The sequence below is a fragment of the Leuresthes tenuis genome, unplaced genomic scaffold (assembly GCF_036924035.1).
Source record: "Leuresthes tenuis unplaced genomic scaffold, fLeuTen1.0.hap1 SCAF_6, whole genome shotgun sequence".
NCBI classification, from domain to species: domain Eukaryota; kingdom Metazoa; phylum Chordata; class Actinopteri; order Atheriniformes; family Atherinopsidae; genus Leuresthes; species Leuresthes tenuis.
In genome coordinates this window covers 11,735,125-11,759,963 of record NW_027325360.1, presented here as the reverse complement: position 1 = coordinate 11,759,963, position 24,839 = coordinate 11,735,125, and the positions used below count along the sequence as shown (strand labels likewise).

At 40.8% G+C, this 24,839-nt stretch overlaps 2 protein-coding genes across 7 annotated transcripts in view; both read left to right on the top strand.

Moving 5' to 3' along the window:
- slc23a2 (solute carrier family 23 member 2) overlaps positions 1 to 8,011 on the top strand; it is a 38,982-nt gene extending 30,971 nt beyond the window's left edge. For all 5 annotated transcript variants that reach the window (XM_072387633.1, XM_072387634.1, XM_072387632.1 and 2 more), the window contains 6 exons: positions 632 to 788; positions 1,689 to 1,836; positions 1,946 to 2,051; positions 2,257 to 2,524; positions 2,658 to 2,753; positions 3,472 to 8,011. In XM_072387633.1, the coding sequence (XP_072243734.1) occupies positions 632 to 788; positions 1,689 to 1,836; positions 1,946 to 2,051; positions 2,257 to 2,524; positions 2,658 to 2,753; positions 3,472 to 3,749 (1,053 nt within the window). In that variant the 3' untranslated portion in view covers positions 3,750 to 8,011. The remainder of the gene's footprint in view (positions 1 to 631; positions 789 to 1,688; positions 1,837 to 1,945; positions 2,052 to 2,256; positions 2,525 to 2,657; positions 2,754 to 3,471) is intronic.
- A 1,631-nt stretch (positions 8,012 to 9,642) lies between these two features.
- Positions 9,643 to 19,138, top strand: rassf2b (Ras association domain family member 2b). 2 transcript variants are annotated; one of them, XM_072387613.1, is made up of 11 exons: positions 9,643 to 9,899; positions 12,870 to 12,919; positions 13,791 to 13,864; positions 15,039 to 15,114; positions 15,330 to 15,481; positions 16,154 to 16,269; positions 16,668 to 16,810; positions 16,926 to 17,079; positions 17,455 to 17,576; positions 17,731 to 17,828; positions 17,925 to 19,138. In XM_072387613.1, exons 3-11 carry the CDS (start codon positions 13,812 to 13,814, stop codon positions 17,992 to 17,994), a joined length of 984 nt encoding a protein of 327 aa, XP_072243714.1. In that variant the 5' UTR covers positions 9,643 to 9,899; positions 12,870 to 12,919; positions 13,791 to 13,811; the 3' UTR covers positions 17,995 to 19,138. The 2 variants fall into 2 exon arrangements, with proteins under 2 accessions (XP_072243714.1, XP_072243713.1); XM_072387612.1 differs by lacking the exon at positions 9,643 to 9,899 and having other exon boundaries at positions 12,486 to 12,919.
- The last annotated feature ends 5,701 nt before the right edge of the window (positions 19,139 to 24,839 follow it).

Below are 24,839 nucleotides of genomic sequence, written 5' to 3'. Positions count from 1 at the left end.
TTCTCCCTGGGAAGTGTCTGAGTAGTGTGTAAATCAGTCTTTTTCTACCCTCTGCTGGTCAAATAATTAAAAACACCACAGTTACCTGAACAGTCAGCCGTATATCAGTCTCATCAAAAGGCCTCCCTCTGCTGGGATCTTTCTATTTGAAATAAATCAGTGCTGCCTTGGAAGCTGACAACAAGCTTTTCTGAAAAAGCTCCTTAACTTCTCTAGTTTTCTGTCAAAAAATGTCTTGAATGACAATTAAAATCACAGTGATGCAGAATTTAGTGTCTTATATTCTGTGAAGTCGAGTATTTAGCAGTAGGTAATGATGCTGACTGCCACTTGTGTTGTTTGACCAAAAGGTGACACACAAAGGAAATATTTTAATGTGTAAACAACCTTGATAACCAGCTAAGATTCAAACGCTAATTTTCTAACAGAATATTGCTCTGTTTTCTGCTCTGGTTGAGTTTTCAGTGCATCCTCAGGCTCATTTGATTCGAGTTGATGATGTATTTTTTATCCTTTTCATGATATAGAATAACTGAGCTAAAGTGAAATGAGCATTCAGGACTGAAAACCAGGTAAATGTGTTTTTCTTTTATGAATGCCTAATAAATGCTCTCATGTCTCTCGCACACAGATCATAATGGCCATCCTGGTGTCGTGGCTGTTGTGTTTCATTTTCACTGTGACTGATGTTTTCCCGCCAGAGAAGAGCAAGTACGGTTTCTACGCCCGGACAGATGCTCGTCAGGGGATCCTTTCGGCTGCACCGTGGTTCAAAGTCCCCTATCCTTGTAAGTGTGTTAAGAAGGGCTCCTGACCAACTATCTGTTGCTACTAGTTAACATTTCAGAAGCAAAACTTAGACGCAGTTTAATCCAACAATTTTATGATTTTTTTATTTTTAATCTTGACCGCTTTTCTGAAGAGGCCTTGGCAGCGCTTCCTTCACATGAATGACGGCTTTATTGAACTTTATTGTATTTACAGTACCGACAGCAATTTGAGAGGCAGACATATCTGCTGTTCAGTGAATCTGCTCCTGAATAATTTGTGTCAAGCTGTCTTCATGAAAATTAAAGTTTACGGTTCAGTGAACTAGTTCTTACCCCCCCAAATGTTGGGCCACAGAGTGAACGCTGCCTAAAATACATGACATGACTTTCTTTGCAATATCCTTACCTCATAAGCTCCTTGAGCATTTCACGATTGAAAGAGGTTTTGTTTCCTATTTTTCCACGTACCTCGCCCAATCTTGAGAGCCTAAAGTCAGCTCTGCACTTTGTTATTCAGCTCTTTTGTTCTGATGTTTCAGTGGATATATGCTAACAGACAAAAACAATCGGACATATTTTCAAATCTCACTGGTTTGAAAATCTAGCCGCACCTTCTCAATAAAATGGGTCTAAATGGTCGTAGTCTGAATCCCTGAACGATGAAGGTTTTTGAAAAGGGCTGGGGATACTCTGCCTCTGAATTCTCCATTCATTTGATAATGAATAGGAAAAATAATTTCACTGAGGTGACAGTTGTGTGTTTTTTCAGTGCAGTTCAGCCCTAATAATGAAAAAGGATGCATACAGAGTCTGGTTGTGTTGCATGCTGAAGGGTTAGTGCTGCTTTTATAGAGATGCTGCCTGTTGGAAAGCAAGCATGTCTTAGCCCTGACCCACTCTGTGTTCTCACCTCCACAGTCCAGTGGGGCACTCCCACTGTAACAGCCGCAGGTGTGATCGGGATGATGAGCGCTGTAGTGGCCAGCATCATCGAGTCAATCGGAGATTACTATGCCTGTGCTCGCCTTTCTTGTGCTCCTCCACCTCCCATCCATGCCATTAACCGGTAACAGTCATTCATCTGCCTCCTTTTTCGAATACTTTTGTTGCTCATCAACTCATGAGTAATTCACTGTAAATGTGTTAATTATGCAGCGCTTCTTCTGCCTTTGTAGGGGGATATTTGTCGAGGGTATTTCCTGTGTGCTGGATGGTCTTTTTGGGACAGGAAATGGCTCTACCTCCTCCAGTCCGAATATAGGCGTCCTGGGAATTACAAAGGTAACACACAGCTGCCTTTATTTCAGCTTTACTGACATGCACTGCATTACAAAGTGGAGTTGTATGTGAAGGCAAATGTCAGGATCAGTGTTATTCAGCAGGAAGCGTGTCAAAAGTGTGCATTTTCTAGCCTCAACAGGTTCTTACAGTCTCTGTACCAGAAAGATCTGAAGTGTTTAATTCTCTCCTCTGACTGGTCCTCCAGGTGGGCAGCAGACGTGTTATTCAGTATGGTGCCGCCATGATGCTGCTGCTTGGGCTCGTGGGTAAATTCAGCGCCCTGTTCGCCTCTCTGCCTGACCCTGTCCTGGGAGCCCTGTTCTGCACCTTGTTTGGAATGATTACAGCGGTGGGACTATCCAACCTGCAATTTGTCGACCTCAACTCTTCCAGAAACCTGTTTGTCTTGGGTTTCTCAATCTTCTTCGGTCTGATGCTGCCGAGCTACCTCAAACAAAACCCGCTGGTCACCGGTGAGTTTCACATGAATACAAACAAGACATTTCAGATCAGTAAGGTTAGTTAGGGATGAATTATTTCAGTATAGATACCGATACAAGCCTATCACAGTCAAATGCTGATCTTCTGTCTCTTTCTCTCTCTCAGGCATAGTTGAAGTCGATCAAGTGCTGAACGTGCTCCTCACCACTGCTATGTTTGTTGGGGGATCGGTTGCCTTTATTTTGGACAATACTATCCCCGGTAAGGTCTTGTAGACATTAATTTTCTTTTTGGACCATGATAAAGTCTGTATGTGATGGCTGTGTGATATTGTGACAACCTAATTGCAGTTTGGGTCATGCAAAACTTTGCAAAAAGAAGAAAATTCTATCTTATCTGGCTATGACCCCTAAGCAGGTACAGGTTTGCATAGAACGGCGTAACAAGTTGAGTCAGTCGTTAACCCTGAAATTCAAAATACAATGCAGTGCATTTGTTAATACAAAAACATGCTCGGGTTTCATGAGTCTTAATGTGTGTCAAAAATCTACCGCAAATAACAAAATTTGGGTTTGAATGAATATCAAGGCATGGCATATATAATAGGTAACTAGTATCCATCTTGTGGTTAATTAAACAATTAATTTTTCTGCCAGTTCATTGTAGCTGCTTGAAGTGGATCATCTTCTCATGGAAATGTCTGTGTTAAGCAGTCTAGATAAAGAAGACATTAGATGGATGGTGTTTCCTAGGTCTTTTTTTTTTTTTTTTTTTAATGATGGCCACATGTTGTTGATAAAGACTAAATAGAGGCTACAGCACCAGAAGATGCATTCAGTCATAATTTCTCCACAGCAACATCGACACCTTGTTTAGACTTCTATGACAACTCAAGAAGACTCTGTGATCATATTTAGTGTAAATATTAAACTGTGGATTTTAAGAAACTCCTGATTAATGTCTCTTCCTCTAATCTCAGGTACCCCTGAAGAGCGAGGCATCAGGAAACTGAAACGTGGTTCGGGTCTCAGTGCAGCAGAGCTGGAAGGGATGAGATCGTATGATCTACCATTTGGAATGGACTTCATCCGCAGGCACTCAATCTTCAAGTACATCCCCATCAGCCCTGCGTTCACAGGCTACCACTGGGAAAGGCTACGGGAGGCCACTAGGTGCAGGATGAGACATGGGGATGTGGTGAAGGGAGGAGGAGCGGGAGGGGAGGGAGGCACCGCACCAGGGGAGAGTCGGGTATAGCCAACGGGCTGGAGTGATCTTAAACGTGGCTGATTGTGGGGAGTGAGGGATGGTACACTAAAATGAAATGATGGGAGAATGATGCACAGAAGCGGCGCAGGATTGTGTGGAAGAAAATGTGTTGCACCAACTCCCCTGTCAGTATGTGTTTTCTTAAGCTTGTGTCTGTCTTTTCCCACTTCCCACTATGCTATTTTTAAGCATGCTATAGCAAGTCACAGCATGCTATAAAAGATGTCACCATGTGGAGGTTAGTCGGTGTGCGTGCATGTGCGTTCAGTATGCAGCAAGAGAAAACGGGTTTGTGCTTTAATTTACTTCCTGAAGAAGACGGGTGGACGTCGGACAATCAGAGCTGAATGTTTGATGATTCACTGTCTCAAAATTGCTGCTAACTTGTGCTCCCCAAGTCATTTTATAAGACACCTTCTACTAAAAGCACAGTAGAGTGGATTATGTCAATTGAGGAACATGTTCTAAATCATTTGCCTCTAAACTTGTTATGCAACAACATTCGAGATACACGCACACACACCAACAGCCTCAGTAGAAGTAGTTTGAGCGCTTCAATGCACAACATGGGGTCATGCAGACTGGTGGTAGTAGTTTGTCAGGTGCCCTTAGCCACGCAGAGTGAATGTGTAATTTATTTTTGCACTATCTGCCTCTTGATTTCAAAACTAGAATGTCACTTCAGAGCCCTCCCCCCCCTTTTCCTCTGTTCCCATGAAGCAGCGCATCACATCTGCTCCACTCACACTAAACAACCTCGCTTCCCTGCTTTAAATGTAGAGAGTGCTAATATTCACAAGATCTCCCAAATGTCTGGGCAAAAAGATCACTAACACCCCCCCCCCCCCCCTTTACATCACCTTACCATGTCAGTATTATGCAGGAGTTACGACATTACGTCAACACGCTTGTCTCATTGAGCTGTTAAATGGGATTTAGGTTGATTTATGTTAATCTGGAGCTAACATTTAGACTTGATAACCTTTATTTGCTTTTCATGTTGGCTCGTGCAGAATGAAACAAGCTTTTAAACTGTCATGGTGACAGCAGTACATTTATTAAAGCTACAGTGACGCACACCGTAATAGACGTGGCCTTGTTCGAGACACTTTGTGTACGTAAGGCTCGTTAAAAAAGTGGGTAAATGATGACAGGAAAGTTGAATGCTCTTTACCCAGTGACTGGAGAGATATCTGATCCTCTATTTGGATCTTCTCTCGCACTTTTAGGGGTCACTTGGGATATCTTTTTAGCAGTAATGTGCCGCTATCCAAGCTTACTTTGTGTTTCTATCAGTGTCCAGCATAATTGTCCTAAAAATTAAGGAAGGTTGTTTTTTGTTTAATTTTAGAAGTCTTTTCTTTCCTTCTCTGCGTCCACTCATGACAGTTTTCACTATTTTAAATGGTGTTGATGACTTTCCCTCACATTCCTCCCCCTGTCCTCGGTCATCTGCACACTGCTCGCTCTCACCCAACCCGTAGTTAGTTAACTGCTGATATGTGTTACTGCTGACATCTGATGTTGCTCAGACTGTGGCACAGCTATTTAAAGCTTCACCTTATAAACCAAGGTGTGACCCCAAGGAGTGACTATTGTGTACCTTCAGATGAAACGAAGCATTTTAGAAAATAACTTTTTGGAAGGGTTTGTAGCAACAGAGAGAAGCTCTGCTACAAAATAAATTTTAACTGAACTGAGATTTTACTGAACCAAAATGCGAGACGTTCTTTATTTGTATTTCTCCTACTGTTCTGTTTGCATATACCAAAATTTGAATCATTTGGCATTTGTTGCTACTGAGAAACGCACTCTTCTCTTGTTTAAGCTATTTATTTATGAGAGAGAAAGTGGTTGACAGATGTTTTTGCAGCAGGATTGTGTCCCAGTATGGCGCAGTGTTGAAGTATACTCATCAGTTTACATGTTGATCCCCTGTAAAAACCACGATTGACCGCTACTCCTCTGCCTCAGTTAGTCAGCGCTTTAAGAGGCACTTCTGTTGGAAGATTTGAGTTGCTTCCGTTTCATTCCATTCATGGCATGTTGTATTTAAAAGCATAAGGAAAACACTTTAAACTACAGAGTCCGGCCTTTTGTTGCAAGTACTGTTCACACATGGACTGGTGCCAAAGGGTTCAGGGTCCGAGTGAGTAATTCTCACTAACCTGGGACCCTAAAATGTCACCAGAGTGCTAATTCAGCTGGCATGGACATTTTTTTTTTTTTTTTGGTCAGCAACCTGAAGACAAGTGACTGAACTGCTTTGTGAGACTATTCTTGGTATTTGGTATCTGATTGTAGTTATAGCTCCCTTTGTGACTTCAGCACTGATACAGTCATATATATATATATATATATATATATATATATATGTATTTTTTTTTTTTACCTCGCAGAAACTAGTGTTAAAGTCCAACATGTTCACAGACTGGTGCTCATTTTCTTTGCTTGATGTGCCAGACTTACAGAGACCAAAGTCAGTGTCTCAAATAGGGTTGTCACTTTCCTCCAATTAAAACTCCAAATTTTCACAGTAGCATTGAACAATTTGTCTTATTTTGTTCATTTTTATGTAAGTATTTAAGTAGGACATAAGCCCAATTGTTAATGATCTACATTCGCCTGAAGAAGAAGAGTGAATAATTGGCATTAAACATCGTAATGAATAGATGGACAACAACTTGAATATACAGGCTTACGAAAACATTAAAAGTACTGTTGATTCTGTAGCATCACACAGAGCTCACCTTCAGGTTCCCCCACAGCTATCAAACTCTTGTACTTTTCAACATGCAGTAAAGTGATCTGAGAGATAAATTAATCCATGTCTTACATGGCCAACACTCCTAATGAGGAGACAACAAGCGGGGTCTGTAAAAATGTTGGATTTGAACATTTTCCTTGTCAAATATTTGATGTACTTGATTTTTGATGGAGAGTAAGAAACGTGAATATAACAAGTGCTGAAGTCACAACAGAAGCTGAGCCGGGTGAGGACTATAAATCTGAAACCTCACCATCCTCATCCAGATGTTGGCTGTGCTTGGAACTAATCACAAAACAGCCTTGAAGATACAATCAGTGTGATATCGACACACCAGGTGATGTTTCTGACATCCTGTCCCACACTGTAGCGTTGCTCCGGGAGCTGGTGGTGATGGAGCAGAAATCGGAGAAGCCATCGCCTGTTTCTTATCTCTGAGAGATGGAGGCTGGTTTGGTGTTTTTGGCACCTGTTGTAGAGAATATTTCAGTACACGGCATGCACACATGATGATAACCTGTACAACATGTGACCTTGTTTTCTATCTCATATGTTCATGCAACTTCTTCCATCACATTGTCTCTCATCTCCCTACATATACCCTCCGTTTCAACCCTCTGTTCCTGCAGTGAAAATATATTGACGTGCTGTCATGTTTGGTGTACCTGGTTTTCTCCCCGGGAATTCTTACTGTTCATGTTTCTGGTCACAGGAGGAGACACCTGCTGGTCACCTTATTAAGAGCCTGTTGTTCATTGGCATCTCAGTGAACCTGCTTTATCGCTCAACATCAAGTCAAGGTGAACATTGGTTTTCTGCGTGCCTAAAAGCGGCTTCCTGTTGATTGAACGACTGTGTGCATTTCTCACAGCGTAGTTACATACGTCGATTACAGAGAAAAAAACACCTGGCTTTCTGGCCTTGAAGTACATTCAAGGCAGTTTAACCAACAGATGGCTCTTAAAAAGGTGACCATACGGTTTGTAACACAAAGACATCGATCCCTTTCAGTTATTTTGAAGGGGACGCTACCTGAAGATTATACTTCTGTGTAAAGTGTTTTATCTTTTTCAATGTTTTTTTTTATACATCATTTTTATGTTTTTGCAAGCAGATATTTGTAAGAAACGAATCATAACTTTAAATCTTAAATCATGCTGGAAAACGCACCATCTTGTTGTACTTTTTATTTAAAAAGTAAATACATTTTTGACCCTATTTTGAAACTGTGGTTTGGTGGAATCCTTTTGTTTGTTAGGACCTTTTCATATTGTATTTTTTTACTCTAACATTGCTTTCTGTCCATGTTACACATTACCAGTTCAAATCAAAGAACAAGCTAAGAAACTTTAAATAGATGTTAAAAAAAATGTATATTTAATGTTTGCTAAACATTCTGGAAGATAAATTGTGTAAACTAATTGTAGCATCAAAATGTTTTATTCTTTGTTCTTAAAACTATTTAATAAGATGTTATAGAAGTAATTCGGTCTTTTGTCTTTTTTGTCATCAATCCTGGTGGTGACAACTGAGCTTTTATTTTTTTATCGTTATCATTTTTCCCCACACATCATGAATCCATGAAATGCAGAGAAGAGGTGGATACACCCTCCTAAAAATGAAGCCAGTGAAAAATAGCCAGCAGGGGTGAAGTTTGTGAGAAAAACTTTATTAGTTACCTTAGTTAATGCTTACCCAATTAGTCCTGTTTTTAGTTAATAAACTGTTCTTCAGGCATGAGATTCATATTGAAAATTCTGGCACATTTAAATAAAGCTAAGTATGCTTCAGGTGGCTCTGCAGTTTGTTGCTGGTTATGTCAGCATAAAACTGATATTTGTGATGGGCTTCAATATTAAACTGTGACACATACTCATGTATTATATAGAAAGGCCGTTGTGAACGCTTCACCTTATACCAAACATTTATTTACACCATATATTTAGAATGTTTTTCAATGTTGTCAACAAAACTAGATGGAACCCTTCAAAGTTATTGCAAATAATTGAGACGGTCTCATCGCTAGTATAATACAATCAAAATCAGACAACCTACCTAAGTGGAAGACTTGTTCTTTTGCCAGACTTTGTAGTAAAAACTGCCAACAGTAGAAGTAGTCCCAACCTATCTTTTGCTTTTCAGTCAAATAAGAGACAGTCCTATGCTACTGTTTAGCTACTTTTTCAGTTTCTCAAAATAAGTAGGGGTCAGGTCAGCGTCTGGACCTTTTGAAACATGTTGTGCATTTGTGATACGTCTCCTAACAGATATAGAACAGAAGGAAAGGGACTAACAAGGGAACCATTCCACATCCTCCAGAGCTATGACCCAGTCGACTGAAACTTAAGGACAGGACAATACAGGAAAAGTTCCCACCTCCGTTTTATATGTCTAATTTAGGATGTCCTTTAGCTTAATTCTACTGAGTCTTGTTCACATGAGAAGATATGTGTAAAATCTTACATTATGTGTTTCTGTTGCTGTTCTTAATTGTTTCTTACATGAATATTGAGTCATCTCCCTCGACAGAAATCTGTTACATTACAATTTTACACTGAAAGATTCTAACATTACTGGGTGTGTAGCTGGACACTTCTAACTGCCCCTAAGATTTAAAGACAAGTCGGCTCTTCATTAAATTACCATTGGTATACAAATCTCCTAATGCACTGGAATGCAGCTGCCTCCATTTATAGATGTTTTCCGAATACAAATGTGTCATAGTGAGGCATATTTCTGTACAAAGCTGATACCAAATTGTAAATGTGCAAATGGTATGTCTAAGTGTCACAACATTTAAGTCATGACTCATTGAAGTTGAGCTGAATTATTTTCCTCTTCTTGTTGGAGAACTGCGATTTAAAACAAAAAAAAACGCCTGAATATAAAAGGGAAGAAAACAGTTATTTAAGATGTAAATGTGCGGGCAGAGTTTGATCGGACATTGTACTTGAATTCACCTTTAATAAATGTGGGCGTTCATTAACAACAATGATTATTCCTGCTGGGTGCGCGTGCTCGGCTGTCCTATTGTTGCCATGTTTTCATTCATCTCCGCACGCAGCGCTAACAAAGGCGCGTCAGTCTCGGTCTCCGATTGGCTGCTAAGCGGGGGCCCCGAGACGCTGCTGTGCCGCGAGCTCCACCACAACAGATGGACTTCTCGTGCTCTCCTCCTCCTCCTCCTCCTGCTGCTTCTACCAGCCGTCGGATGCACTGCTGCTCGCGCTCTACTGATTGTTTCGAACGATAGGAGAACGAGCGATTCGAACGAGAAGTCTGTCGTTAACGGACAGTTGAGTAGCAACGCGAAGACGAAGGCGGAGGGAGGAAGGAAGGCGGAGGAGAGGGACCGAGGAGAAACGCTGAAGGTAAGCCGGGGGAGTACCTCCTAAAGTCGGCAAGAATCAAACACTGGGGTCGGTGTAGCTAAGTCAGCTTATCGTGATGATGTCTAAGGGGAGATGTAGCGATACGCTCATGGTGTAGTTTAAATATTTGTTAAAAAAAGAGAGCTTTACATTGATTTTACAACGTTGAATACAAAACAGTTGCAGCTATTTTTCTAATAAGAGTCTTAACAACACCCATAGACTAAACAAAGCTTTGATACGAGTCATTAATGGTGTGTTTAATTCCCAACGTTTAACAGACATAACCTCATTTCGTCATGTTATGCGACGCCTCGACGAAAATCATGAGCAGAAAACGATATAAACTGCTTTTCTTATCACACGTGGTTCCTACCAGGGAGCCCACAGAGCCATGTATTACTAAAACAGGTTACATAACAAGTAATAGAGATTCCTCTCAGCACACAGATGGCCAGCTACAAGAGACAAAGTGAATGCTGTTGCGTGCAATTCACATTTGATTTTCAGTTTATTTTAATCTCCACTTAATTTCAACATTAGATCCTTCCATGGGTTTTAGTTTAAATGTTTTAGGCATGCAAGGGATTCACCTTAATGGCCATGTTGAAGAGTATCATAAAACGCCACTGACCAGCACTTCTAAATCCTAGTCTGAGCAATGTAGACAGGGTTATTTCTATTATATATTCTTTTGTTTGGGTTGATTTCAGATATGTGAAGCTGATATCTTCTTACCCAGTGGCTCATAAAAAGAGTAAATGGAGAGCAAAGATTTAGACTTTAGTTTTTGCTTGAGATTTACTTCTGCTTAACAAAACGGTTGTTTCAGCTCTATGTTCAGCTACTGGAGGACCTGTATTTGGATTGAACTTGAGCTTCGCAGCATTTTTGACAACCCCAGTAAGGAACAGGAGAGACAAACACTATTTTTGGCTCAGTGTTGTGGGCCAGTTTCTGGAGCTCGGTTGTTTTTGGTGTTGCTATGACAATAGTGACAATAGTGAGGCAGAGCAATAGTAATGTGGAGGCTGAAAGGAAGCCAGGGGAGGTGGTGTTGGTGAGAGGACAAGCGGAGTTTTGGAGCTATTCATCTGCTGTGGCAGCCAAAGACATTGACGGAGGAGGTCCAGAGGCAGCAGGGCAGAAAACAAGGGGCAAGTGTATCAATGAGAGAGAGAGTCGGGGGAGAAAAGTCAGGAAGTTGTGGTCATGAGTTTCAAAAACAAGTTGGACGGCTTCGTTCATAAGGGAGCAAAAAAGGAGGTAGAAAGACAAAAGTGGGGGGACAGACCTTATTTCCTGATCAGAAAAATTGGATGGACACTCATGAACTGAGTTATTGTGGTCCGAAACAACTGGGCTATAGATGGCGAATGAGACATAAGAGGGGAAGATGGAGACTGGGTATTGGCTGACATTGTAATGGGGCACAGGGGAATTCAGGCAGTCAATGAGTTCTACATTTGGACCATTTTCCAGCACAGACAAGAGCGCTCTGATTTGAAACATGACTGGGTCAGCCATGGGTCAGTCTGGCTGCATTTATATGTTGATGTTGGCTCTGCTACTGCAGTATCTTACACTGGTTATTTCTACACAGACGTTTATGGTTATAGCAGGCAAAAGCCATCCATCAGTAGTTTGGAGCACTTTCAGTTAAACATCAAAGTGATTTATAAAGTTTTTTTTTCATGGCTTTTATCAAGAGAAATCTAAATGTGTAATAATTCAAATCCCGAACATGTTGTGGGTGGAAGTTTGTATTTATGTGGCTTTATAAAAGCAACGCTTCGGAAGTGATTATTTCTCAGTTTTCACTTGTTCAATTCTGTTAATTTGTCATCTCTTGTAGCAAATATTGACACAAAAATGTTTTTGGGGTAGCTTGTGGTACTTCCACTGAGCTGTAGGTGCATCACAAATCTTTTGACTTCTCAGGCCACGTCCTCGGTGCGTTTCTAAGATGCTGGAGGCTTGGATGCATTTTTCTAGTTTATTTGTTTGTGATCTCACTAGATTACACATTGATCCATTCTCACACTGTGGCATTAAATACATGTTTTTGTAAATTATGAGCACTGAATGTTCACAGTTATCGAACAGCAGTGTCGACTTTCCATCCAGGAAAAAGTGCTTTGTGACTAAACGAACCCTGGATAGTGTGACCTCGTATAACACCATCCTTTCTGCCCTGTGTTAATGTCAAACCTTGCTTTGAGGTTTCGGAAAACATTCCCTATATATAAGAATGCTCCGGCAGCAGCCTTAAAGGAGAAGTGTCTTATTCGATTTATCTGGAGCCTGCGGTCACGTCTGAATTGTTTTGGTTTGACAGCTGGCCACATGTCCGTCTCAGACTACTGGCATCACCAGCTAATTAGACTTCGAGCCCAGCTGCCTTTGATCACGACTGTGATATTAAACACTAATGACTTTTATTGTGTGAGTCAATGGTGAGCGTTTGGCTGCATGACAGGCATGATATAGGTGATGAAATATTAACGGCCCTGGCATGAGACTTGGCTGATTGGTGTTTAATATTTAATCTGTCCACATTTATTTCAGAGATTGACAGCCTGCGGTCGTTTATCACCACTGCGTTTAAGGCTGCCTGTTAGCATCTTTTGAACTGCTGAGGTATGTGTTTGATAACGGGGAGAGATGGTACGTGGCTAAGCTTTATTTTTTAGCTCACGATAGCTCCTTCGTGCTGTTTGAATTGAGGAAGTTTTGGGCTGTATAAGGGGTAGTGTCAGCTTCCTGTGTCACTGACTGAGCAAAGGAGGAAGCGATTTGACGGAAGGGGAGCACTTCCTTTAAACACCCCCGCTCTTCACCGTCTGTTCGCTGTCACAATCGAGAGAAAAGACCCTCGTGGGCTGTTTGAAACTGACCCCTGATACTTACTCACTACCCGAGGACAACGTATAGCATCGACCTGACTAACGTTTTACTCTCTCCTCACAGGCGGCTCCTTCTCTTTGGTGACTCAAAAAAAATCAACAGTCTTCACTACGGTAAGATCTCATAAGCTCTCGCAATGCATATTTATGTTATATTTGCTCTGTGTCTGACTCTAAAAGCCTGTTTGTCACAAATAATTTGTTCTATGCTTCAGTTAAGGATTGAGTTATTTCACTCTGGAACAGTTGGTGGTGCCACCAACACTAGTAGCAGCAATTTTGTCCTCTTCACTTCCTGAAAATAAAAGTTAAATGGTTAAATCCAGTGAGCTCAGCAAAAATGTGAGTGATTTGTTGGCGAAACGTCAACCAGACGGAGGTCGACCAGTGTGTCTGTATGTAGAGACATGAGTCACGGGTAATATGATGTGTTTTGTCAGAAGAATGCTTGGAGATAATCTTTAAGCAGCTGAAATCATTATCAGCAGCAGGTGGCCCATGTGTCCCGCACCTGTCCATCTCCTTCCGGAGGATTCTGTCCTGCCAAATTCACACAGTCACACACTGAATCAACAAAGCAGGAAGGAAAAGTCTACACGGTGGTGGCAGAGTGCCCTTTTAAACAGCTGCGTGTGTGAATGTGCTGTGTGTTTATGTGTAGAAGAGGTAGACATTTGAATTAAAGTGGTGACAGGACAGAAAAAAACACTGCAAGGCAAAGATTAAAAATGGGCAGAGCAGCTGCTTCATGACATGCTGAATGTTCTGATTTTGTTGAGGGACTCAGAGGTGGTTTAACTAGGATCTGGGGGAAATTAGATATGATCTAGTGTTATTGTTTACGGTCTGGAGCTTTTTCTCCTCCTCTTCCTTCAGTCGTTTTTTCCCCCCAGGGCCGTACTCTTCGTGTCTGGCTGTCATGAGGAGTCATGAGACTCAATCCGATGGATGAAAATTAACTCTGTGATGCATCTTTGTTCCTCAGCTCCTCTCATGCTTCCTAAAAATGGATGATACACAGGACGGGGTCCAGATCGGAGAGAACAAGTTCATCAGCAAGTAAGGTTTCGATTCCAGACGGTTTCTCACATCGACACATAGTCAGCGTCATCAAAACATGTTCGTGGTCACACAGTTTTCTGTCCGTTGGCTATTTTTCACTGTTTTTTTCATGCATACGTGATGTAAATGCTCAGATTTATGCGAGACCAGCATAAGTAAGTAAAATGAATCATGACACACAAATCAGACTGAAAGTTCAGAAAGAGAGAGCATTTGTAAAGAATGTATTTATAGAAATGTCTCGATAAAAAGCTTCTTTGTTGTGGCTGCTGTGCAGCTCAAGACATCTCGTCAGAGTCAAAGTCTTTTCCAAAGATGCTCCAGTTTTTCTCTGTCTTTTGAGGAAGTTGGTTACCCCGGCAACTTTTTTCATTTATGTACGTTTTATCTATTGAATTGATTTGATTTTGTACAGTCGGTAAACACAGCGCACACATAACACAAGTCATAATTTAAGGTCAGTAAATGCACCGTCCTCTCCGCTAGCACCGAGCTGAGGAATCATCATTTTCTGGTCAATAAAACTACAAATGCAGAGCTTTATTTTACGGGTTTTTATTTATTGATTTAAGTTTTATTTCTGCTGGATTTTGAACGGTGACCGAAGTTGTAGTTGGTGTTTATTACAGTTTTATGCACAGTTAAAAGAAAACGTACGCCGTCCTCGAAAGAAAATTAGAGACTTTGGCATCAGCAGGTCATTCAGGAGGCCAAAACAAATCAGGGTTCTTTGCCAAATGTTTTCAGATTTTGGCATTGGTACTAATTATCCAAAATACATTAGGTAATTGCCAAAGAGCTGGTGCTTTCATAAGATCCCTTCATAATAAAAATCAGAGCCAGAAGGGCAACAGGAGACATTGGAAGCTGAATAAGTAAGTTATATTACAGGGTTAGGGTTCAATCACTTACTGACCACTCTGTGAATGGCGTGTTTGTTCTCATTTGGGGAGAAGCTTCTGCAAAATGAATTCAATTTACTCTTGTAATATTCATGTGAAATTGAATTAAAGCCATTCATTCATTTCAAATTATACACGTAGAGCGAATCAGTTCAACCACCTGTGCCATGTTTTGTAAAACAGTTACCAGTGATGTGTTTTTCTTGACTCCAGCCAAAAGCGATGGTATAACATTTTCTCCTCAGTGATTCTCTCTTCTCTGTCTTCAGGGCAACAGTCCTCTCGCATCTTAAAACATACAACCTCTATTATGAGGGACAGAATCTGCAACTACGCCACAGAGAAGTGAGTAGATACAGCTGCCTGTCTGTTCATCCCTTTAATGTTTCATTTTCAACTGAAGAATCCCTGTGACTTTGACCTTTTCTCTTTTGCTCTTGGTCATTTGCAACATAATATACATTACCCGTTACACCGTCTGACTCTGTGAGGTTAATAACTGTCCATTGTGTGTCTATATTTGTGTGTGTGCATTGATCATAGCTTGTGCCTCCTAACAGGAAGAGGAGGAGCTGATCGTTGAGGGCTTGCTAAATATCTTTTGGGGCCTGCGGCGACCTATCAGGCTCCAGATGCAGGATGACCACGAGCGAATTCGACCACCCCCTTCCTCCACATCCTGGCACTCTGGTTGCAATCTGGATAGTCAAGGGTAAGTGGTCCAAAAAGATCCAGTTACACCTCAGTGACCGGAAATGGTGATACATGGAAGGTCAGTGAGAGCAGATATAGATTATATCCAGTTTGTCTAAAGAGATCAGATTGTATTTAACATTTTTAATAGATAGATAGATAAACATATATGTATAGGAAACCTTTTAAGCTCTAGTATTGGCTCCGTCTTGGATTTTGCCCCAAGCTATAACACATCTGTCTTTGTCAATAAACTCAAAGGCCCTTAATCAGCTCTGTAATCCCTTTTATCAAGTGACGTTAGTCTTATTAAGAATGGCAGGCCTCAGCTGACATTTTGTTATAAAAAGCATACAGAACAAGGTCAAAAGAGCACAGTTGAATAATTCCAAGAAAAGGCACACGTGTTGAAAACTTGAAAGAAATGTGGTCAGAACTCATAATTAAAAAAATAAATAAAAAAAGAGAGCAAACAAACAGCTGGACGGTACCAGCATGTGTATGACATCCACATCTGTAAGAGTGATGGTTACTTCAAAGTTTAAGTCTGTCCACTAACCGTGAAAAGTTCTGCGCTGAAACCTCCCTCACATTTGGTTGGAAGAAACATTCAACATGAGTTAACTGCTTTCATTTAGAAGATATTTTTGCAGCTGTCATGAAAACTCTTTCTCCTGTTTCCCTTCTGCAGCTCCCCCGGCAACACGGAGGGCCAGCAGATGACGCAGATGAGTCCGCCCGCCGTGGAGGTGACGCCTCCTGCCTGTCAGCCTGAAGACAATGGTGTGACGGAGGAAGACCTGGAAGGTGAATGGCTTTGAAGAATGAATGAATACTGACACATAAAGGCTATTACTCCCATGGCGATGAGTGCTCCATGACCCCGCCAACATCATACATCATTGTTTTATAAGCACTGGATATTTAACCCATCATCGGCTACTTTATGTAAGCTCTCTTCTCCAAACTGGTAATTTATTGTGAGAAAGAAATCTCTGTTAAAATTGGTCGAAATGTTTTTTTCTTTCAGTTTAAACGTAAAACTTGTACACAGTGGGTAACACAACTTTTACTTATGTTCCGGTTCTCTCTGGGTACTCTGCCGTACGTCTGGTTTTCACTAAAGACTACAAAGCATTGTGAGATGTTTAGAATTCCTTGTTGTGGTGACGGCACCGGTACGATTCTGCCTATTTATTGCACAGAGGACAGTGAGAGCGCCGCTCAGCTCCTACGGACAAAGAGTGATGCCGGAGTTTTAAGACGAGGCCAGCGAAGGTCCCCGAGCGACCAGAGAAAAATCAGACGCCATCGATTCTCCATCAACGGCCACTTTTACAACCATAAGGTGGCATTGTCGTTGGACCCTTTGAAAATAATGCAAATGATGTCATCTCGCACTTTCTTGAAGTTTCACAGGCCTGGACTAAATTATAGCTGTTATTTTCATCTATTTGTTTCAGACATCGGTGTTCACACCTGCTTATGGTTCTGTCACTAATGTTCGGATCAACAGCTGCATGACCACGCCTCAGGTGCTGCGAGTTCTCCTCAACAAGTTTAAAATAGAAAACAGCCCAGACGATTTCGCACTCTATCTTGTCCACGTGAGCGGAGGTGAGTGTGGGTCATTATGAGTTTTACTGGCTGCTCCAGAGTGTGAAGATTAAGGCTGAGCGCAGTAAAGTTACCAGCATTCATTCCACTATTAATGCAAATGTCACTGGAGTTGTAACGTTTGCTATCTTAGCTGAAGCTTCGTGGTAAGACGCACACGTCGGCGCAGATTTTTGCCATTTAGTTTTGGACTCTGCGGTGTTAAAGTCGCAGAATAAACAAGATACCAAATATAAGATGAGACATAAATAAAGATGAGGATTTCTATGTGTCAGGGTCGCAGTATCACAGGGTCAGTAGCAGCAGTGGTGATTGATTGCATTTATCTTATATAATCTAATTTTGTTAACCAATATCTTTGTGTTTGTGTTCCAGAGCGTGTGAAACTCAAGCGGACTGACTATCCTCTGGTCCTGAGAGTAATGCAGGGTCCATGTGAGCAGATCTGCAAAGTTTTCCTCATGGAAGAAGACTTGGGTGAAGAAGTCACATATGATGTAAATCAACATGTTCACTGTAACTTTTTCACTCGATACAGAGAGCCTCATTTCCTCCTCCTTTTGTGCTTCACCCTGCATCTGCAAAATCTTTGCGTTAACCTCGCATTTGTCTCTCGTGAGCTTTATCATGAAAGTTATTTTCTTCCACCAGGTGGCGCAGTATATCAAGTTTGAGATGCCTGTCCTGCAGAGTTTCATCACCAAGTTGAAGGAAGAGGAGGACAGGGAGGTGCAGAAACTCAGGAGAAGGTGACAGAAATACCATATTCTGCATAATCTCCGCATTATCATCAACTACAACGAGTGTACAGAAAAGTTTCTATCCTTCTGTCTCCATTCTCATAGGTACAATTACCTGCGGTGTATCATTGAAAAGCAGCTCCATTGTCTTCCAGAAGGTGCAAAGTGTATGTGATCTCCTCATGGTGAGCTTTTCCTCCAACACACCAAGAGTGTCACTTCCTCCCTGCTGTGACCCACAGAGTGACTGAGAATCAGCTGACAATTCCTGCCAATCTGTCAACCTGCAGTCACGTTTGTAACATGCTAAATTGTCTGCATGTCAAAGTGTGACTCTCTAAGCATCAGAGACCCACTGTTCCTCATCTCTCTGCTTCCTTTCTGTAAGGCACAGTGTTCACAGAATGACATTCCTCTTCCTCTGAGTGATTTGAACCTTTTTAAAGGAGCAAAATGAGCCTGAAATGAAACGTCCCGCCTTCTGTCCTCCCTCCAACAGTATTCATATCATTTTAAAGCGCAGATGTACTGTCGTATGGTCCGAGCAAAGTGCCTGTTTGAAGGTTTATTAAAGCACAAAACACACAAACTTAATGTCAACTTAACAAACTTTAATGTCGGGTTTAAGATTTTAGGCAGATAGTCAGAATGTGCATCTTAACAAGGGAACAACACAGTTTTTATGGACGTGACACCGGAGCACAAGCAACTGCTTATAGCCCCAAATGCAGACACCAGTTAGTCCCATAATGCACTGCATTAATTAGATTAAAAATGTATTAACTGATGCTCTTTTTTTCACTGCAGCAGAGAAGTTTTAAAATATGCTGTTACCATCCTTCTGTTGTCGGTCTGATGGTCATTACTGGCGTTTCTACTCTTTAATGGGCTCGGAAATGGCCAAAAAGTGACAAAACACTCCCGCAGGCACCTGTAAAGTTCACTTATTAACACATTTATCATCTCAGTGTAAATTTGTGCTTTTGCTGGGGGTTTATGTTCTGGACTACTTACTGTTCAGATGCAATGCATTGCATTTACACTTAAAGGAGATATGACGTGTTAATTATTAAGCGCGTGTGCTCGCAGGCAGATCTTCTTCTCTTCAGACAGATCCAGACCAGCTCTCTGCGGTTTGTGTGGGACGATGAACGAGCCGGTTGCTCGCTGGAGCGTCACACAGACATGAGATTATTTCCAAGCTTCCCATCAAACTCTTAAGCACAACATAAATAAGCAAACACAAATGTTTGAAGCCTTTATCCTTTTGTGTTAATGCATCATCGTCTTAAGATTGAAAAGAAATGTCTTAATCGAAGGGGGAAAAAATAAATTCTTTACGTCCAACAGTGACACAAGAAGCACAAACACAGACGTTACCCCCCCACCACACACACACACACACACACACAGTGAATGATGCTGATGATCGTTTCAGAGGAATGTTTTAAACGTATGAATGAGCATTTCAAAGCAGCACAGTATGTCTCCACATGTACAGCACTTTGCATCTGTCTGCTTTAGACTGTGCGTACCTCCCATCGGTTCAGTATTTTTGTTCTTCTCACCGTGGACTGCATCCTTAAGACTGTCTGCTTGACTCTGAGGGTGTGCATGTTATATTTTTAATTACCCCTTAACTCTTGCCTGCTTTTTTGTATTGTCTTTTACAACATACTGAGGGATTATCAGGCCCTAAAATGTGAAGAACTCCTGCCACAACTCTTGAGAATGAAGGTTTTTTTTTTTTTTCTTTTCATGCAGTGATTGTTATTTAATAAAAGATTGTCTTAAAGAGTATGTGTAAAGTCCGTCTGTTGTGTTCTGGTCAGTAACGCACAACGTTGAAATCTTCCATCCTTCCTTTTAAAATGAAAAATCAACACCGCCTCCTAAGACGGACAAGAAAACAAGTCACTGTGGAAGCTTCCAGAGAGCTTGTGAAGTGTCCTGGTTTCTTCTAATCAGTAAGTGGTTAAATAATTGAGACAGAATTAGAAACACAAACGTGGCCGCGCTCACGCTTGCAGGTATTTAAGGGCGACTTCGGCGGCATCGGCAGCTTACTTTACCACCCAGCCAATGAGCATTGTGAAGCCGCTCCACCTGATTGAGATTGTCTGGAGGATAACAAGCTGACACATAGTTTCCTGCAGCACAGACAGGCTGAAGACCCGCGAGCTGCTAACACACTTTGGCTTTTGCTGAAAGAAGAGGAGCTTCTGTGTTCCTGTCACTCTACAGGTGAGACTGATTATTCTTTGAAAATCAAAGTCATTTTCTGAAGTTATCATGTTACCTCATTAATGTAAGCAAGTCTAGACTTTTATTTTGTATTTAGCCAGTTAAAATAACGCTTTTGTGATACTATTGGCACAAATAAAAGCCTATCTGTAGAAAACCTGATTAATAAAACACACAAAAAACTATTTTATCATCCATGTGAATCCGGCCTGTGGTAGCTAATCTCGGAGTCACTGGATTATTCTCAAGTGACCCAGTGTAATTATAGCTGGATCACATCGTGACAGGACACAGATTAGCGTGTGCAGTTTGTTGACAGCACAGTAAATGATGTCCGGCAGCCTGTTGGTCATAGATAGATGATATGAAAACAGGTTTATTCACGTGAACATTGTATTACTGCACTGTAAGAGCAGCAGTTACCGTCACGGGTAAAATTATGGTATTTCTCCTTGAAAAGAAGCACTCAAATATTACACAAGAACCTCAGTATTCACCTGCTGTTTTTACTCATACAACGGTGCTATTTGCCCAGATTATAGTCAGATCTTTAGGTTAATTTTCCCAGCACAAATATGTGTTTATGTAACCGTTCACCGTTTCAATTGTTTCTGTATTTTGGATTTTATTCATTTAATCCAAATGTGTCTCCTTATCCTTTCCCCTCTTGGTATTAATAAAGTTACGGTTAGGTCACAAAGAGTCTGGGTTTAACTTAGGATAAAAATATCCATCTAGCAGGCCTTGTCCTCAGATCCAGTCGGCCAAATCCTAATTAAAAGGACTTGGAGATTATGAAAGCTATCTGATCTTATGTCAGCTTCATTGTTACGACACTGTACTGCTTGTGTAAGATGGGCTTTTCAAAGCTGGATTAAGAGGAGTATTCTTTACCACTCTTGATAAAACAGCGATGTAAAAATACCACACAGGGACTAAAACAGTGCTGGGGACATCTCATTAGTCTGTGTAAGAACTTTGCATCTGCAAGAGCCAACGAAGGTTTTTACAGAGATTTTACTTTTACATGCAAGCATACTTTGTAGTTTGTAGTTCAGGAAGAGAAACATACAGGTTAAGATCTATTAGAATACGTTAAGATGTGTGTTGTTATGAGTTATAAAGAAAGACTCAGAAAGTCTAATATCATGATAAGAATAACTCAAAGGCAGAGTTGCCTTGATTTGTCAGAATGGTTTTCCTCCTAAAGGAACTGGCTAATATAGATATGAATATATTAACTAAAAGCACTTTTCAGTCGGAGGATGATTGGATTTTGAGGCTTGTGCAGTGGAAGTACAATTTAGAGGTGCTTAACTTTTTAGTTTGTTCATATTTATTTATTTATTTTCATTCTTTTAACTGAAGTTGGCCCACCTTAATTTGACAGTTACATTAATGCTTAAAATCTGGATTTTCTATCAATACAGACTGAATCCTCTGAACTTTTTCCTTTTGACCATTTCATAGTTACTCATATTCTGAATGCTTAGTGCATATTCTAAAAGTTTAGAAATGTAAAAGTGTTTTGTGTATGTATGTATATCTAAAATGATTTTAGGCTTTTAATCATGAAACAAACCATTTATAATTAACATATTACTTAAGAAGCCCCTGTGATGGGCTGGCGAGGTATAGAAAATGGATGGTATTGTGTTTGATATTAAGCTGCATGCACCTGAACACCAAACTCACTTCTCACCTCAGTGATTTCCTTCTCTTTTTACAGGTTAAAAGTCATGTTGGGGCTTCAGAAACTTCCCATCACAGTGGCCCTCTGTTTGCTTCTTCTTGCCACACTGCTGCCAAGCTCTGAGGCCCGGCGTGGAGGAGGTGGCTTCGGCCGAGGAGGAGGCGGCTTCGGCCGAGGAGGAGGAGGTGGAGGTGGTTACGGCCGGGGGTGGGGCGGTCAGTCCTACAGACCGGCACCTGTACAGAGCAGCGGTCCCAGTGCGGGAAAAGTAGCTGGGGCAGCCGCTGCAGGGGCGATAGGAGGAGCTATGCTGGGATCTGCACTGAGTCGCCCTGGGTATGGGCCTGGATATGGTGGAGGATATGGAGGATATGGTGGTTATGGAGGTTATGGGGGATACGGGGGCTATGGGGGGGGATATGGCCCCCCACGATATGGAGGTGGCTATGGTTCAAGGCCTGCCTATGAGCCTGAGGGCTCTGGAGATTTGGAGTACTACACAGGCGCTTCCAGTGGCCCCATTTACAACAGTATCGTGGTTGTCATTGGCTCCCTCGTGTCCCTGCTCATGGGCCACTGGGTGGCACTCGTGTAGAGCTGGAGACAGAGCTGAGATCCCAAAAATAGACTCCGAACCAACCCATGTCCAAAAATAACTCGTGACCTGACGGTAAAGAGGATTTTTAAAGTCACAGGTCATCTGACTTTAATTATTGTCTTATTTTAGTGACCCTCTGTGAGGACTGGAATAGGAATAGGCAACATGACATCATCCTTCAGTCTGCAGGTTTTTTCTGCTGAACAAGAAAGCAAGATGAGAGATTACACTTGAGAGATTACATCATTTGATTTATTGAACTACTATGTGCATTATAGGCCACTCTCTCGGGTCTTCCTGAATGTGGCCACTGTTTTTGCACATGTGATAATGATTCTGTTAATAGTAGTGAAAGAAGATGGACCAGTAGATTATAAATTATACTGTGTGTGTAATCAGATTAAATCTACCTCGAGAAATTAAGTTGGGATAAGGTTTAAAAGCATCTTCATATTTAACATAATGCCATTTCTTAATATATCGCATCAACTGACATTATTTTAACACTTTTTTTTGTCTGTTATGATTTAAAGCCTACTTTGCATATTCAAAGGTTTATGTTTGAAATATTTGGCTCGTATGCACACAGCTTTACTGAATTAAGGTTTTGTAGGTTTTCATGTTAAAAGGGAGAGATAAATGTGCTTCCATGTTTAATTTTATTTCAATAAAAACAAAAAACATTTGTGTTGATTTTTTTTTTCCCCCACAACTTGACCTAAACTATCAAAACATTTTCCACACAAGTTGAAAAATCAACTCAGGTGAATAAATTAGACAATATTATATCTGGTTATTTTTTAAGTGATACAATATTACACAGTGGCTTTCTCTTTGCAGCCCTGTCATGCACACCATTTTGGTTCAGTGTTTGCCTGTTTGGTGAACTGATTGGAGGCTACAGCTGTTCAGGAGTTACACCGAGTTCCTCTGTGACCTTACAGAAGACCTTCAACCACTGCTGGTCAGGATAACAATCCTTCTCAGTTCCCTCCATTTGTTCATCTGCCTTGAGTTTTATGTCGATATTCCAAAGTACATTTAACATAAAGTGCTACACAGTAAAGGGCAAAAGACATCCACACGTAAATTAACTTCTTTAAGCATCGTATTATTTTCATCCTTCATGTAAATATCTCCTTGTATCCAAATTCAAGAGATTTTGGATACAAGAGATGCTACATTATATAAAATCTTTTGGTTTCCACTTGATCATGAAAAGCTTTATTGTGAGAATGCTGTAAAGCATGCGTGGGAGTTTCAATATATCCTGGATATCTTTACTTCTTTACAAAGTTTGACAACCCAACCCCTTTTTCTTTCCAAATTCAGGATAAGTGTGTGGTCATGCATGTAAAACAGGTTAAGCTATTCTTAAGGTAGCCTACATGAGAAAGATTCCATTCTAAATAGGCTGTTCCAAATTATATTTGTACCAAATACAGAACAAACATAGAAGGGATTCAAAGCAGTAACTGGCTTATTATAAAAAGTTAATTTCTAGTCATCCATGGCAACTAAACCATTTTGAGACGACCGATAGCTATTTTTGGATCACAGCAAACTTGTAAAAAAAAAAAAAAAAAAAAAAAGTCAGAAGAAAAATGGAACTTATTGTTTGTTAATCTTCAGACGTTCTACCTATGGAAGAAGGGGAAAAAAAGGTGTTAAGTATTACAGAAGCTCAGCTGGGTTCAGATATTAATTTAAAATGAGACATAAGAGTTTTTCATCTTTTCATTGGTTTTGAAGCTCCATTTTGTTCACAGTCTTCTGATTCTTCTTACAGCGCAGTTGTATCCTGTGCACTCAACATGGAAGCTCTTCAAATCTCATCTAGGATGTCAGAAGTTAAGAAGGCAGGCCGTATTTTTACATGACCATTTTAAGAATGTTTACATGTAAACTGGATTTATAAGAGAGAATAAGTGAAAGATGAGGCACACCTGCCGGCTCATTGGAAATCAGGCAACAATCTGTGGGAACAGATTATGGAGGGAAAAAGTTTTAATTTCTGTACTCGGTTTCCTTTGTGAATGAAAAATAAGTTTATCTTTGTAACCTGGAATAATTAGTTCCATAAACTTCAAATTTATCGGCTTCTCCGTAACAAACAGGCGCATTTACGCATTTTGCGGCCTTAAAGCTGCTGAATTAGAGGTGGATTGTGGCCCTCTCCAGCTCGCTCAAACCTGTCTGTGAGCACACGCAGCTTTACCAGAAAAAAACGCCTTTTTTAAATAAACATTACCCGGAAGCTACACCATGTCCAAATAAAACTTATTTCTTACCCGTTGGGATAAACTTCCAGTCCTCTGCAGCCGAAAACAACTAGTTTTTTCTAGTTATTATTGTTTGTGGTCTAATTCATACGAAAACTAAAAAACATCCACCTATTGACTATTTCATCGTCAGTTTTCACTGCAAACGTTAAACTAAAGGCAAAACTTAACTCATCGCGTAATAAAGCAAATATACTCAAAAG

Bases quoted from the DNA above. Each gene is read 5' to 3' on its own strand.
- rassf2b (XM_072387613.1), top strand. From the start codon at position 13,812: ATGGATGATACACAGGACGGGGTCCAGATCGGAGAGAACAAGTTCATC. The intron at 16,270-16,667 runs GTGAATGGCTTT...TTTATTGCACAG, and splicing joins GACGGAGGAAGACCTGGAAG to AGGACAGTGAGAGCGCCGCT. The intron at 17,829-17,924 runs GTGACAGAAATA...CCATTCTCATAG, and splicing joins GTGCAGAAACTCAGGAGAAG to GTACAATTACCTGCGGTGTA.